Below are 16,794 nucleotides of genomic sequence, written 5' to 3'. Positions count from 1 at the left end.
AGACTGCAGGACCCAAGATTCAAACTTCTAACTCTCATCTATGTTCACGCTATAACCCTGACAACTACCTGCCTAGCTAATCCTTCTTGGCTTAGGGCCTATGGAGGAAATGTAGTTAAACAAACTAGAGGTGCAGAGAGGAGGCAGTAACAAGGCTCATGGCTTACACATTGCAAGATGGTTAAAACACAGTTCAACGTGCTGACCATTTGTAAAAAAATACTTGCAAGCATGACTGTATGTCAGCATAGTGGTCACAACACAAAAATACAACTATAACAGTTTGTACCTCAAACAGTGGAACACTGTCATATAACATATAGCTGCTCTTAACAGAGAACTATGAATTCTTGTTCATCACATACACACAGATGTATTTTAGGTATAAAGGCAGAAAATATGCACATATTTTATTGTTACATTAGAAATTATACACCACAAATATCCCTGATATGAAGGGAGGTTCCTTATCTACAGTCAAAATTTATATCTTTCCATCTCACTCAGTCCAAATAACAGTATGAGAAGGGTGGTGAATTGTAGTTAATAAATAATACAGAGGTATATAAAACATTCAATTTGTCAGTTATATTCTGCATTCATTCTACAGAACTATCCTATTATATTTAAAGTTTTATACATAAAATCACACTATGGTCATAAGCATGTGCAAAATGCCTCTAAATCTCAACAAGCAGGTTATTTATACAAAATGTCTGCACACACAAACCAAGATCTATGGAACAATATCCCCTATGGGATTTGAACCCATACTTAGCCACAATATATGCATGTTGACCTCTTGCTTTACAGGCTGAGATAACACACAGGACAATACCTTCCTTCTTAACAAAGTGTGTGTGTGTGTGTGTGTGTGTGTGTGTGTGTGTGTGTGTGTGTGTGTGTGTGTGTGCAGATGTTTGAGGAATACTGAAACATCAGACACCTAAATGCAGTAGGCCCTCATGCTCCGCACAGCTGCCAGATAACATCAGCTGTTAAAAACATACAACATATGGCAGACACTTAGACCTGCATTGGTCTTGTGTTTAACAAACATTTACTTAATGATACTTTGCATTTTGTAAGACAGAACTAAGGGAAGTCTGTATGAGTTACTATTCATGCGTACAGAAGTAGACTGTGTGATATCCTTGGAGTATTACGGATAATGGAGAAATTCATAGTCATAAGTAGTGTAGGCGCTATAGGCATCAGTGACACACAGCCATACTGGATCTGTAAAATGATGTACTTACATGTTGTAAAACAAACACGTCTGATGTTTAATAGTATGCACATGATACACAATATTAAACAAATAAACCTCATGAGACTTGAACCAATAATTACAGAAGAACAGTCACATTGCCTTCTTTATTAACCAGATGATTTGATTGTCAGAACACTTAGGCAATTGGTTTAGAAAGCATATATTTGACATATGAGTGACAGTTATTTCTCTGATTTCCTTAGGAATGTATAGGTATACTTTGGATTATGACACTTACTGTAGGCATGCACTGGCTGTCTCTGAACCTCAGCAACTCTCCAGTGAGGATCCACATTATCTCTCGGATGTTGATCATTGCAGTTGTGGTGAACCTGCAGATGTCGATTATCAGAAATTTTGATGGTCTGGCTCCCATATTATGCTCCACTCCGGCGTAGATGGTCAGTACCTGGGTGATCCCCTCCTTGGTCTAAATGGGCACCCGGACATGTCAAAGCTTCCTGGAAGTAGCCATCTCTATGATGATATTGAGAATGTGGATATAGAAAAATTCAGTGACTAGACCACTGAGGTCCTACTCAGTTCACAGGTAGCAATGGTCTGATCTGTAAGTGTATCAAAATCACAATTTAAAAGTTGCACTTATGGGATGATATCAGATCATTGGAAGCTAATTGGCTCATGCTACATGTGGTCCTATTTAATGATACTTATTGGGTATTTGCACGGAAAGCCTTCTGTTACACCGATCTGCTGGTTAATAAACCAGATTTCAAGAACTTACATAGACATGTGTAAATGGGATTCCAAAGTCTTGAATTTTAAAGAACCTCACTAATTATTTATACAGCAAATGGGACTTAAAATTTGTGTGTACATAGTTGGTCTTACTTGCAGTTATACCTGACTCATAGGTAGCTGCAAATATAATATTGCACCTGCTAGCATTGCTGTGTTGGGATATTTTTCTCTCTTTATAGACCTATTTTATCATGAATCCTTAGAAATGTAGGCATATATGCTTAAATTGATGCATTTAGGGAAAATTGTATGCAGTACAAAAAATGTTTGTGACTTACTTCATAGGTGTAGGATTGACCTACATGCATGGAGGTGGGTGCATCTGTATCACTGACAAGCAGTGTTTCCTCATATGCACTTGTACAGAGAAATGTAAACAATACCAGTGAACAGTACATAAGGACACACTAATGAAATATCTGTATATATTGCTGGTGACTCTGTACAGTCTGTAGTGTAGTTATGAAAACCTATGGATTCTGACATTACTGAATAGCAAAAAAGGATAAACACAACAAATGTATTTCAAATGCCAAGATGTCACCAATAAGTGAACAAAAAACTCTGTGCTTTTTTTAAAACATTTTGAAGAATTTATTCCATAAAAAACAAAGAAAAGTTAAGCACTTTCCTTCAAACAAGAGGGGTCGCCATGGGAGCAGCATGTGCTCCCATTTTTGTGAACTTGGTCATGTTAGACTGGGAAGATTCTGTTCTGTTCTGTTTCCCAGTGAGTATTTTGGGAGTGTCAGGCACTATTCCAGGTTTCTGGATGATATATACATCCTATGGGATGACAGCATAGAAAAATTTGAGAATTTTATTAACTTCTTAAACAACAGTAGTGAATTTCTCAAATTTACACATTCTTCCAGCTATGAAGGCATAGCATACTTGGATACCTACATTTATAGTCAAGAAGGGGGCTTTAAATCACGTATTCATCGTAAAAGCACATTTTCCAGTGATTATCTTGAATATACCAGCTGCCATCCTAATAAGGTAAAATACAATATTTTCAAAGGGCAATGTATATACGAGCTGCACATATGACATCTCATTATGAAGATATGATAGAGGAAATAGAATTTATAACCAGTCTGTTTAAGGAGAGGGGTTATATGTTGGATAATGATGAATAATGTTAGACAGTATGTCATACAGGAATGGGGATCCAAGTATAAACCTTTATTAGGGTCAGGGAATGTTAGTAGTACCATCCGAATGCAGGGATGAAGTGATGACCAAGATAGTGTGCAACATCAGAGATCATGTATTCTTAGGTATAGCCCAGAGGTAGGACAAGTGAAAAGCATATTAACAAAATATTGGAACCTTATGTTAGTGGACCAGACCCTATTTGACATCATAGAAGAAAACCCTAGTTTTGTGTATAAGATGGGAAGAAACACAAATACATGTGAGAGATGCAACTATACAGCCAAACCACACACACCACATCTCACATACTATCCACAACTTCAAATCATACACATAAACACACACAAAAAGACATACTGGGGCTCTGATCAAAGCTACCAAAACAGCAGCAGGCCACCAAAAGACACCCAAACAACTACCCACCTCAGGACACCTCTGATTGTAGCCCAGGCAGGTATGATATGACCTTGAGCAGTATCCTACCTTCACCAAGAATGATGCCACAATACAGAGATAAGATGATCAGCTCTCTCAACCTCAAGACATGCACTTGAGGCCCTTCTCAGTATGGAGGAGGAGATGTCTGTTGTTGTGGCTGAAACCTGGTTCAAGGCTCCTGAGAGAGCCCCCAGCACTATCAGTTTTTACCTCATATCATGCATTCCGCCCCAAAAGCGGACACAACACCAAGAGGAGAGGGGGGGGTGTCCATATTCATCAAGGACACCCACAGGTAAGGTGGCTAGCAGTGATGCGCCCATCGGAGACCATCAGGTGCAATTAACCATAGGCAAGACTGCTCTGCAATTTGTAGCATGTTAGCTTTCCTGAAAAATGTGTCTCCAAACACCATCATAGTAAGGTCACTTCAGCTATACTAATACTACCTGGGATCACTACTCAAGCCCCAACTCAGCCCAAACACTCTAGCCCAAGGTTCCTGGAGTTGTAAACTCAAATGCCATGGAACAACTAGTCACCATCCCACAAAGAGTGAGTGACATCATCATCGGTCATCATCGCGAACATGGGATCACAATGTTCCCCACCCGGGTGAGAACCTCCTCACTGGTGAGAGATCACTCATAAACTCCTCAACCCATACCTGGGGACCCTCCCCACCTGAGATAAAAGATAGAAAGGCAGGCAAGCTTCAACTTCTCACTGGTGGTGACTAGTGTGGTCTCCTTAGTGGCCCCTCCAAAGGCGGAAAAGCCACTGAGCAACTCTGAATCAAATGCACCTTCTCTACCAACACCCAGCCAGGGCTGGATGGATCAGGCATCCCAAACAAAACAAAACAAAACAAGTACCAAAAAGACAGCGTCAGCTGGGTTGGACCAGCCATAAACAAGCTTTCACAACAAAGGAGGAAGCTACTACAAGATGAGAAAAAGAATCTAAAAAAAGGTGACACCTTTGATCCTATAAGTAAAAACTAAGAGCTCTCATAAAATCATCTTAAAGGTTATTTGGAACAAACACAGGAAAGTTTTGCAGATGAAAGTTTGCAGATGACCAGGATGAAAAACATATGTATCTGACAATATCATATCCTTCAAGAAGGTCTCACAGGACTGGTGCCAGAGCAGCCAGATAAGTTAAAGTAAAAAATGCAGAGTCATACTGCCAGGAAAAGGAAAAACAAAACAAAGCTACCATATAATATAGGGAAATCTGAGACAACAGAAGAAGTTATCATAGTTATCCCAGGAGGGACCCAGGTAACCAGTAACCTGACACTTGACACTCCCGGTTGCTAGTAGTAGTAGGAAGACCTTCTACATTGCCCACCTGATCATGAAGGGATTCACATCTCTAGATCAAGGAGGTCATCATCCCTCTTGACAATGGGATGGGGATCATAGAATATACTCAGGGATTACCTCAGTGTCACTGCTTGACAGAGGCACAGCAAAAAATACAACACAACCAAATATCAGTAGGGATGGGAGTTAATTATGCAAATAAGAAGTATACTAAGAAATGTGGGTCTTGCAACCAATGTGTATATATTTTAGAAAAAGAAAAAATTGAGAATAGGTTAAACATTACAGTCAGATTTAAATATGGTAACTGTAATACAAAAATGCTTATATATATGGCCAAGTGCACCAAATGTGCATGTTTTTATATAGGAAAAACAGAGAGATGTTTTAGAAAATTTATATATGATCATACTTACTGCATTAGAAGGAAGGACACTAACAGTGCTTTATACGGACATATAGAAAAGGTAGGTGAAACACATGAATTTAGATTTGCTATATTAGAAACCATCAGAGTGGACCCCAGGCAAGGAGATTTCAAAACCCTTCTGGGGTTCAAGGAAGTGTGGTGGCAATTATTTTTGGATGTGGCCACAACACCAGGTCTTAATGACCATATTTCCAGCAAACCTATTCTGGAGATCAAATAAGGCACAACACTAAGGATTAATGTATAAAATGAAAATAAAAATATATAAAATATTCAATGTTCTTTAGACATTATACAGTGAGATATGTGGTCTGATATGTTTACAAAGCATGACTTTTATTAAATGCAATACATGTGAATATTGTATACGAATTGCCTTTATTATATATATCGTAACATGACAATCAATTTCATTTATTTATATATGTGTGCTGTTTCAAGCAGACAGTTTTTAGCAGTGATTTTGTTTTATTATGGTACATTGAATTAATTTTTGTATTAATTTTTGCACATATTTATATGGTTTATGATTTTATGAGGGGGAATACAATGTAGTAATATAAATATTAAATTGTACACATTTAGTTCAAAGAGTGTTAATATAGCAGTATATACAAGTGGCTATACTGTTACATTGGCTTAGCAGGATCAGCATGTGTATGTAGCTTTAAAGAAAGAAAAAAAGTTTGGCACCAACTTTTAAATTTAAGCCTTAGCGTTCTCAATTACAATGTTCTGAAGAAGCCCACATTGAGATGGGTGAAAGCGCTTAACATTTCTTTGTTTTTTATGGAATAAATTCTTCAAAAATTTAAAAAAAAAGCAGAGAGTTTTTTTTTTTCACTTATTGGTGGATTCTGACATCCGTATAGTTATGTTATGGATCTTTATTCACTGATGCTTATTAAAACATGCACTAGAAATATTTCTCCAATAAAACTATAAACATGTTTATGACTGTTTACCATGTACTATCGTATTCTTATGGATATGGAGGCTTTCTGACATTTTCTGTAAGTTGATGAATTTCTGATATACAGATACTTTCTGCTAAGGGTAATAGTTATCACTGATTTTCATATCGTACCGATGAAATAGGGATAGCATTCACTGCTCATTATTGATTATCTTGATATAAGCTATTCATGTATAACAGCTCAGGTTGTCTGTTTAGGCTCAAGTTACATAACATCTATTGACAATACAAGATATACGTGACAGCCATCCAACATTATTGCTTTACACATATGCTGTGAGTAGTATGTTAATGTGAACTGCATACAGCCTTTATGGATTATGTGGCACATTGGTGTTGTGGCTAGATTTCCACTACTGCGACATTCAATGTAATGGGTTCAAATCCCACATGTGACTTCTACAGACATCACAAGTTATGCTGTTGTCCTGAGTGTTATGTATTCAGACGTTGTTTTATATGTCACACTACTATACTGGACAGGGACTATTTCACAGAATTTTGCAGTGCACAGGAATGCAGAGAGGGTCAATTGACATAAGCTGTCAACGTACTCATCTCTTTATATGAGACCCCACATTAATGTAACCATGCACATATAACTGTCTTCCAAATGGCAAACAGACCTAGGGGTGACAAATTTTCACCACAGGAAAATAAAAATGCTTTTTACCAGCATGGATGCAGACTCCTTGGATGGGCAGGAAATACAGTCTGGAGTGTGAGCTGACCCCACCAACATAATTAATGCTGTGGCAGGTCACAATAGATCCCAGGAGGCCTGTCACTGATGGTACTCTGACATGATTTTTCATGCAGCCAACAGGGTACGCTGGTATGAGAGTTTGAGGGATGCCATAGCTGGTGGCCCACCAATGACTCCCCCAGACAAGCTCACACAGTCTCTTGTATACCTGCATACAGTAAGTGGACAGTGTCACATACCTGAGGGTGGGATAGAAGCAGGTATTTTGCATAATATTATTGCATGTAGAGTACCTCAATACAGACTGTTGTTGCATGCATATTCAGGTATTGCCATTTCTGTGATGCAGCAGCAGAACTGTATTGTGCACATGGAGCACACATGCTGATGATCAAAATAAATGTAATGACATGTTGCCATACAACTTCAGTACATACATAACACTACAGCCAACATGTTTAATGCCTGAACTCATTTGCACAGGTCTATCCACTTCTGCTCAGCAGCATGACATGATAGGTGAGTATCTCCATGTACTGTTACTGTGACCATTACCTGTTATTGCCTCTGTTTCTGCATCCACCTCCTGCCATGCCAGTAGTATATACTGCCATTTTGATATTTCCTGACATTGTAATCACAGGTACATCTTCTGGAGACAGGAGCCATGCAGCATCTACACACAGACCAGGTATGGTTTCTCACTATGCTCATAGGCTGCAGCACCGTGTAGCACAACTGAGTTGTATCAAATTAATGCCACTGGTTTTCATATACAGGGACATCTGGGCAATAAGTGCACCATATGTCACATGAGTATCACCCTATACTGTTACTGTGTTGTATATGTAATCATGCTCATATGCCTGCAAACATGTCTATGTTTTCTTTGTATTTTCCACTGCAGGATCTGCATTATGACAGGAAAACTCATCACATGGGGAGGATGTAACTGGAATCCCTTTTACAATGTCTCCAACATGTCACTGCTGTTACTCCTATTGTTGTCCTCTATTAATACTGTGTCCTTCTACCGCGGCATTGGACAGCTGCCATCAGCACCTCAGCTGAGACCAACTGGTATGTGTATATATATATATATATATATATATATATATATATATATATATATATATATATTAGCTGTTGGAATTGTACATGCTAGCAAGTATATGCGTACTAATACTGTGCTTATGCCTTTGTTTGCCTACAACAGTTACATTTTATCCCTCTCCTCCAGCACATGATTCCCACAAGGACATGTAGCGTGTGTGTTATGTTGTTATTCCTGTACCATAATTGTAAACTCCCTGTATTTAGGTTCTGTGGGCCACAGTTGGATATGACCTCCTGGTAAGTTTTTAGCATCTGTAACATTGTAGTGATATATTTGTTGCACATGTCAGTAATGATATCCAGCATGTGATATAAGCACCTTAACTGACCTGTGTCATCTGTCCCTTATTTTAGCATATCCACTAACTTCATCCTCTATTAGTTTATCTGCTAACCCAAGGTGGGATCTGATGTGACTCACTATAGGTGGGATCTGATGTGTTTCACTATGGTAGCATGGCCATTGACACACAGGATATAGTTTTGGTGATACAGTTTGGCACAGATGCTGACAGTCATGTAGATGAGGCTATAGTCTTAGATGTGGAGGAAAACATGTCCAGCCATTCTGGCAATGTGGGACCATCAGGTGGTGGACAGGATGTGGCCTGTGGACCACAGTCCCATGCTGATTCTTCTAGTGATGTTGGCAATTCCCCACAACATAGTGATACTTCCCGGCACAGTAGCTGTAGGCGTATAGCTGGTGTGCATGGGCATGCATCAGAGGATGTGCCCCTAATCCTACAGGCAAATGAACATTCCCAGCAATGTCATGGATCTGGCATTTGGATACTTGCCTATGTCATGGATCATGTTGCACACCAACTGTGTGTGCAGCATGTAGGACAGGAGTACAGACATGGTGAGACCATGCAGCACTGGATGCTCAGATTGAAAGCATGTTATCTGTGGTACAGCCCATTGAATCCCTGGCCATGCCAGTACTACAGAAGTGCCATAGTATGAGCAAGGTTCTGCCTGCACTGATTGGGCTTAGCCAAGTGCCCCATGGAAGAAGCAAGCTCCCTCTGAGTAGACCACCCTTTGCCATTGAGCATCAATGTCTATGGTGCAATGTGCACACACATCTGCTGCTGGCCAATCCAGAGTCGTGAACAGACAGTCAACTCACACCTATGCTCCTTCCTACAGTGTGTCTCCACATGTTGGTGTCACTCCATCAGTCTCTTCTGTGGAACAACATGAACAGAGTGCTTCCATACATGAAAGGAGCAGCCAGGATCACAGTGTGAGCCATCAGCACGGGTGCCCCACATTGCTTTAAAGTAACACTGATAGTTGATCCATTATTTCCTATAGTGTCAGTCTCACTTTGTGGTGATGAAGATTGCTGTGCAGACCATTGACAATGTCATCTCTGTAGTTGTAGTGAAGTCTGATGTCACGAGAGTCTGTCACTTTTACTGACCATCAGTTACTCTATTCAGTACATGATACTTTAACCATACTTTACACTGCTCTATGTCACTTGTGATATTACTAGGAGTTGTGCATTATGTCCTGACTTACTTTCCTGTTTACATCATTTGATAGTACAGAGATAGAGATGGGGTTCACACAGGTATGTTCCTTATTGTTTGCCATGCACACATACACCACTGTGAGTCTGTATGCATACCTGTGTCCCTTGTGGCCTGAGTTTATGGCCCCTGTTATGATAGATTTGTATGTGTTCATACTGTTATATGTTGCAATTATGATATTTATGTTTGATGCTCAGTATGTACATCTAATAGATAATTTCCAGTACTTACAATCTATGCTGTTATGGTGGAACAACACTAGAACATCAGTGTTTAATGTGTGTACTTCTGCACATGTGGATTTTCATGACTCAAAGGTGTGTGGCAGACTCTCCTATGATGTCTAAGCTTGGACTTCTGGTCACATTCTCCATCACCCACTCCTGTTTCTTCTGTCCCGTGTGTTCTCTTGTCCCTCCTTTTATAGCTATGGAATGTCATCTTCAGACATCTAGGGTTTTTTTGGGGTAGGTCACCCACACCTCCAGCAGGCAGATCATCATGTCTGGTTGTTAGCATATTGTGTAGCATGGTGCACACAGTAATCATCTGTCCTGCCTTTTCAGCTGTGTATTGTAGTGCACCCCTGGGTGTGTCCAGACATCTGAACCTGGCTTTCAGTACACCACAGATACAGTCTATGGTGTTTTGTGTCATGACATCTGCTCTGTTGTAGGCCTCCTCTGCAGGGTTGGAAGGTTCTCTGTACACGGTCATTAGCCACAGCTCAAGTGGATAACCAGAGCCAACTGTTGTGGGGAGGGGAACATATATGTTGCCGTCATGAATAATGTTGACAGGGATATATTTAGCATACATCCTACCTGTGTTCTTGTATTTATCCAGTAGTAGTCCCAAAGGTATTTCACCTGGCTAGAATGCAGACCCAGTCCACTTTTCCTCCATATGGCAGTATCATAGACACTCCTGGGGGGGTGTTGCCATGATGTTTGTTATGATGCCATCTGCTGTGCACACCACCTAACAGTTCAGTGATGGACATCTCTTTCGATTGATGTATCTTTCTGCTTTTTGGTTCATGGGGGTCTTAATCAGTATGTGGGTGTGGCCTATTGCACCATGAACATAGGGGAAGTTTGTGATGTTATAGTTCTGGTGGATGACAGCTCACTGCTCCATGGGTGTAGATGGAAAGTGCACTTGTTCATCTACCTTGGTTCACACTGCTGCTAAGAAATGTGCAAGGATGTGACTGGCAGCTATCTGTAACACTCCTATAGCATCTCCCATATGTTGGAATGTCCGAGATGTCAGTTCACCTAGGCTCAGACAGCATTTTGTTTTGAGAGGTATGGGGTTGCCTCACAATGTATGTGTGGCACCCATGTTGCACACAGCCAAACCAGCTGTTTGTCTAATTGGTACCTGTGAATGATTTTTTGATCTGAGAAATGGCTTAGTTTTACTTGGCTCTCTGTCTAGCTGTCTGCCTTCTAGGATGCACAGCAAGATCTCTTCCATGGCTTGCAGTACCACAGCCTGCTGCAGTTCATTCACTGCAGGTAGCAATTTTTTCAGTATTTAATGGATTCTGTAGGATTCCATGCACAATGTGTTTTGGAATCTGATGGACACGTGCATAATCCGCAATTATCCTACACCGAATAAATAAGTACTCAGACTGATTACAGCATGTGTGTAATCCGTAATTATCCTACACTGAATAAATAAGTACTCAGACTGATTACAGCATGTGCGTAATCTGTAATTATGCTACACCAAATAAATAAGTACTCAGACTGATTACAGCATGTGCGTAATCCGTAATTATCCTACACTGAATAAATAAGTACTCAGACTGATTACAGCATGTGCGTAATCTGTAATTATCCTACACCGAATAAATAAGTACTCAGACTGATTACAGCATGTGCATAATCCGTAATTATCCTACACTAAATAAATAAGTACTCAGACTGATTAGATCATGTCTTCTGAAATCCCAAGTTAGTGTGCTGAAGTCTGCCTTCAGCATGCTGCGCTGTCTGCAATTATCTTTTGTATTCAATCTCTCTATGTTTTTTCTTATCATCACAAATGAAAAGTAAGTCAGCACAAAAACAATAATAACGCTGTTACCTTTCCTGATAATAATGAAGAAAGTATAGGTATGTGTCTGTCTATATTTTACATAGCTCTCTTTCTTTGTGTATGCTTGTACATGTGTGTGTGTGTGTGTGTGTGTGTGTGTGTGTGTGTGTCTATAACACACACACACACACACACACACACACACACACACACACACACACACACACACACACACACACACACACACACACACATACACACACATACACAAACACACACACACACACACACACACACACACATATATATATATATATATATATATATATATATATATATATATATATATATAGATATATGTAGTTATCCACAACCCACTTTTCTCATATGGGGTCAGGTTTCCCCAGTGGTTCTTCCACACCGCACACACTTGCATGCACACTCACATGTATGGCCAATTTAGAGTGCCCAGTCTATCTACTGCATGCCTTTGGAATGTGGGAGGAAACTGGAGCACCCAGAGGAAACCCACGCAAACACAGGGAGGACATGCAGACTCCATACAGAAGGCATACTAGCCAAGAACTGAATTGGGGAATCTCTTGCTGTGAGGTAACAATACTATCCACCATGCCACTGTGCCACCCACTACACACACACACACACACACACACACACACACACACACACACACACACACACACACACACACACACACACATATATATATATATATAGTTAAAATGTGATCCACTAAAACAATAGGTTGACACAGAACCCATTGACAGCTGTAGTCTCAACAATTTAAACTGATTAAATTAAAAGTCTTCTGAATCTGATTGTGAAATGATTTGTGCAGTGAGGCAAGCCTACCTGTATTCCCCATTTAGTGGGCACCTTACTCTGATATATTAGCTCCATGGTTGAATAACAATATGAAAAGAGGATAGAAACAACCCACAAGGGTGTAAAAGTACATAACTATACTGCAATCTTGCAGAACAGGCATCATTAATTAAAACATCAGGAGTTTGTTCACTGTGGGGAATCATAAGCAGAGGCCTCACATTTGACAAGACTTTTTTTGTCCTATGGTAAGTCTCCTTTTATGCAGAGTGAGATGAACAACTATGCAAGAAGACCTCACAGTAAACCACTGCTTTTCTGTGTTGGATGGCCCCAGTTGAGGTGGTCTTCACACTTTGTGGGGGTACCTACACAAGAACTATACAAAACACAACCATTGGGAGGAAGCTGTGTGACAGACCTACACCATGATGAATGAATAATACATCTCTTCTTGCCTGGTAAAAGCAGGGGATCGTACAGCTGGAGGGTGTTGTGAGGAAGACGAGGTCTGGTCTACCCTGCTAAGCTAGCTAACAGCATGACTCCCTGGACCTCACCAAGCTGTTTAGAAAACGATGGCAAAGATGACAATAAATACTGACCTGATAGTCTGATATGAGGGGATGTGAGAGGCAGCGCGCTATGAAGGGGTAGTCATAAAATGAAAAGAGTAAAGTAAAGTATCAACGTAAGAAAGGAAGGAGGAGAAATATGAACAGCAGACTGACGGACCTGCTGGAAGGAACATGAGTAAGCACAGTCATATACAATAAACCTCTTGTGTACTTTTGTGGTCAGATTTCTCTCTGAATATTCACTGCCTTCATATTTTCAGTCATCTTTGCTTTTTTTTTTTTTTTTTTCAAATAAAATAAAAGCAGTCAAAGTGTGTGCTGAAGAACTGTATGTTTGCATTCATACCTTGGTAGTTTTGTATTATTTTGGAAAGATAGTTAATATACAGCCATAAACTCTTGTGTGATTTTACCCACATTTCACTACAATGCAAATCACTCTACAGGCAATTGTTTCTGTTAAGGATTTAGTCAGTGAGAATGGTTTCATTGATACCGGGTCTGATTTTTACAGGACAGGAACTCTATTACTTGGGCTGTTGTATCATAATACAATATATTTAATAATATATGTATAAAATTGCAAATGTTACAGAAAAACTGGGGTTGCATACTTGTGTAACTGAAATACCTTATTAAGTCAATGCAGTGTAGCAATAATTAAGTAATTATGGTTCAGCAGCACCAAATTGCCTCTAGTACGTCCGCTGCATGATTTGGCATAAATCACATTTCAGGGAGGAATGTCTTATTCATTCATTTATTTATTTACTTATTTATTGCATAGTGATAAAATCTGTATAATGCACACACATGTACAGTACTTGCAAAGTTAGTTATTGATTTGGAGAAGTTTCTCTTTGTAAAAACTTTCCATCACACTTTATTTTCAGTTTTAGGACTGCAGTTTAAGAAAAGAAGAAACAGAACAACAGTGGTGCAGTAAAATGTTAGTACATGGACAGTGACATTGTGATAGTGTATTTCCTTGGTCTAATGGCTAACAGTTAATGTTGCACTTTCATGTTTACCTTCTACAAGGACAGTTTATGTTGAACTTATCTGAGCCTAAAGAATTATTTTGTTTTCTTTCTATAAATAAATATTTATGCTACCGTAGTATGCTTTAAATATTGATATGCTATCCAGTGTACTGATGCACAATATAGATATGAGAAAAGTGCACTTTAGACAATAATAAGCTACAAATAGAACACAGACAAATAATATTCCAGAGAGAGAGTTATGTATAGAATTATGATAAAGTTTCAAAGGCTGAAAAAGTGAAGATACAAAACAATTAACTGGCTGACAGGCTAAAACAAGGCAGCAGGTTACATCTTAGTATACTCAAGTGAATGATGCAAAATCTTTAGTAATAAAATTTACAAAGCTAATTTACATTACATTTTTCTTTTACTCTGCTCTTTAGAATTTCTTACCTTTGGAAAGTGAAGTAAGGAAAAGAAGTGTCAGAAAAGCACTTGTTGCAGTCTGAGCCATATTTTTGGAATCAGCAGGCAGTGAATGAAGCAGAAACATGGCATTCCCTATCTCTTGCAAACAGAGTACTTGTTGACCTAGTTGTGTAATTATTTACAGCACTTTGTTACCATTCCACTAAATGAGGGTTTACCCAGGAATGCATCTCATGTAAAGCTGCTGCATGTTTTCTTGCCAGTTGATTTTTCTCTCTCCTGCTGCACGCTGTCCATATTCTTGTTCATATAAAACATTACTTTTAGTTAAATGCACGCGTATGCCTATGTTGTCATCAGAATATTTTTTTTCAGTAGCATTTTTTGGTACCCCATGGATCTCATTTATAACAGCCCAGCTCCCAGTGCCCTTTGTCTATGTTGGGTTTACCAGCCACCCTCCTAACCCCCCAGACTTATTCCAGTGTTTCACGGACCAGTCATGGATCTTAAGGGCACATCTGGGGTCTCGGCCATCCGAGCTTCCACCTGGTGTTTTTTTAATGTGCCCTACCCACTCAACCCCCCAGATCATTGATTGCATCTGACAGCAAGTCCTCTCTTTGGACTATGCCTCCCCTTAAGGAGCATTATCAATGAGTGCCCCCCCAGGCTGCTAATCAGGCTCGGATTGTCTGGGCCATTGTCAGGAGTGGCTTGCCATAATCTAAATATTAACCTTGCTGCGGGATCTATACATGTAATATTCGAGATAAATGAATTAAAAAACATGAAAAATACACCTGACTAGAACCGACTAAGACAAGAGTGATAACATATGGCAATCTTTTCTCAAAGAATAAATGCTTACTTGTAATAATAAGCACCAAGACTGCTTGAAGATTTATGAAACCAGTCTTTATACAACAGCATATGAAACGTCCACAAGCTTTTAAGAGTACAGAAGGTTTCAAAAATGTACTACATCAGTTGTAATTAATTAGTTGACAATGAAATCGTACCATATGAGATGTCTTACATAAATGCGATCATAAACAGCATATAACACGAATTTGTGCTGCATAGCAAAATAACTAAAATAACCAAAGCTTGTTCACTATAACAGGCATTTGTATTATACAGAACAGACATTTGTTACCTGAACAAGTAAAAGAGGCAGTGCAAAATGTTAATACGTTGTGGTGACCCAAAAGAACCTGGCATCCTTAAACGTAGCAAGGCAGTCTATACAGTTATAATGAATCAAACACTGAATTTAGTGACACTAAAAGGATTTCCTTGGTAAGTTAGAAACAAATGTTCTTAAATATATTTATTTGCTTTATCAATCCCTGTTTCATTGATACCTGATAAAGAGAGCCTGATTGGGTAAACAGAACTCAAAAAGTACGTTTGTAACCTCCCCAGGTTTATACAACCTCAGAGATAATTATATTAATTTAGGAGGTATAGAGGAACCTCTAAATGGGAGAATCTGGGAACTGTCCCACCACATAACATTTCTTTGCACTGGATACATTCATTTGCTGGATTAGATCTCATTGTCAGGTTTTGAGGAAAACAAGACTCAAAGGCATGCATTGTAATCATTTTAAACAATAACTTAGCACTTGTTTACATGATTTGGACTATGTAAAAATGAAATTAAGAAGTTTTCTTATATAATTAGTTTTACATTCTGAATTATAATCAATGGAACAATGGATTAGCACTTTCCAACTGTCTCTGTAGCCAAGAACAGGATAAAGCACAAACAGTTAAAAAAAATTGACTAGGCAAACCCTCAGGACACACGGAAAATATAAGCCTCTTTAAAAAAAATGATTCATTGTACATGGAATAAAATAAGCATTTTCATCTCTATAATAACCAAGACTTCATCAGATACCTATTTAACAAACCAACAAGAAAAATACATAAAAATCACATGACATTAATCATCATTCCTCAATTAACATTCCCTAATCATCTAATAATAAACAAACTCTATAACCGAGTGCATGAATCTGTGTAGCCAGTTTGTTTGAAATGAGCATTCAAAGACAATGTACAATTGACTTGTGTTTACTGACAACCACCTACTACTTAAACTGACACAATGTGTAGGAAATGCAGTTATATAGTGTTACTGAAGACAAA

General features: G+C 39.0%; 1 protein-coding gene across 1 annotated transcript in view; it reads right to left on the bottom strand.

Annotated features, from left to right (window-relative positions):
* PLA1A (phospholipase A1 member A) overlaps positions 1–14,743 on the bottom strand; it is a 444,480-nt gene extending 429,737 nt beyond the window's left edge. Inside the window, exon 1 of the mRNA XM_044071493.1 lies at positions 14,659–14,743. Coding sequence (XP_043927428.1) covers positions 14,659–14,719 — 61 coding nt within the window. The 5' untranslated portion in view covers positions 14,720–14,743. The remainder of the gene's footprint in view (positions 1–14,658) is intronic.
* Between the last annotated feature and the right edge of the window lie 2,051 nt (positions 14,744–16,794).

Source organism: Protopterus annectens, chromosome 5.part0 (genome assembly GCF_019279795.1).
Source record: "Protopterus annectens isolate FY-2018-M chromosome 5.part0, PAN1.0, whole genome shotgun sequence".
Classification (NCBI taxonomy): domain Eukaryota; kingdom Metazoa; phylum Chordata; order Ceratodontiformes; family Protopteridae; genus Protopterus; species Protopterus annectens.
Note: the sequence above shows the minus strand (reverse complement) of the source record. Positions and strands in the feature narration are given on the sequence as shown.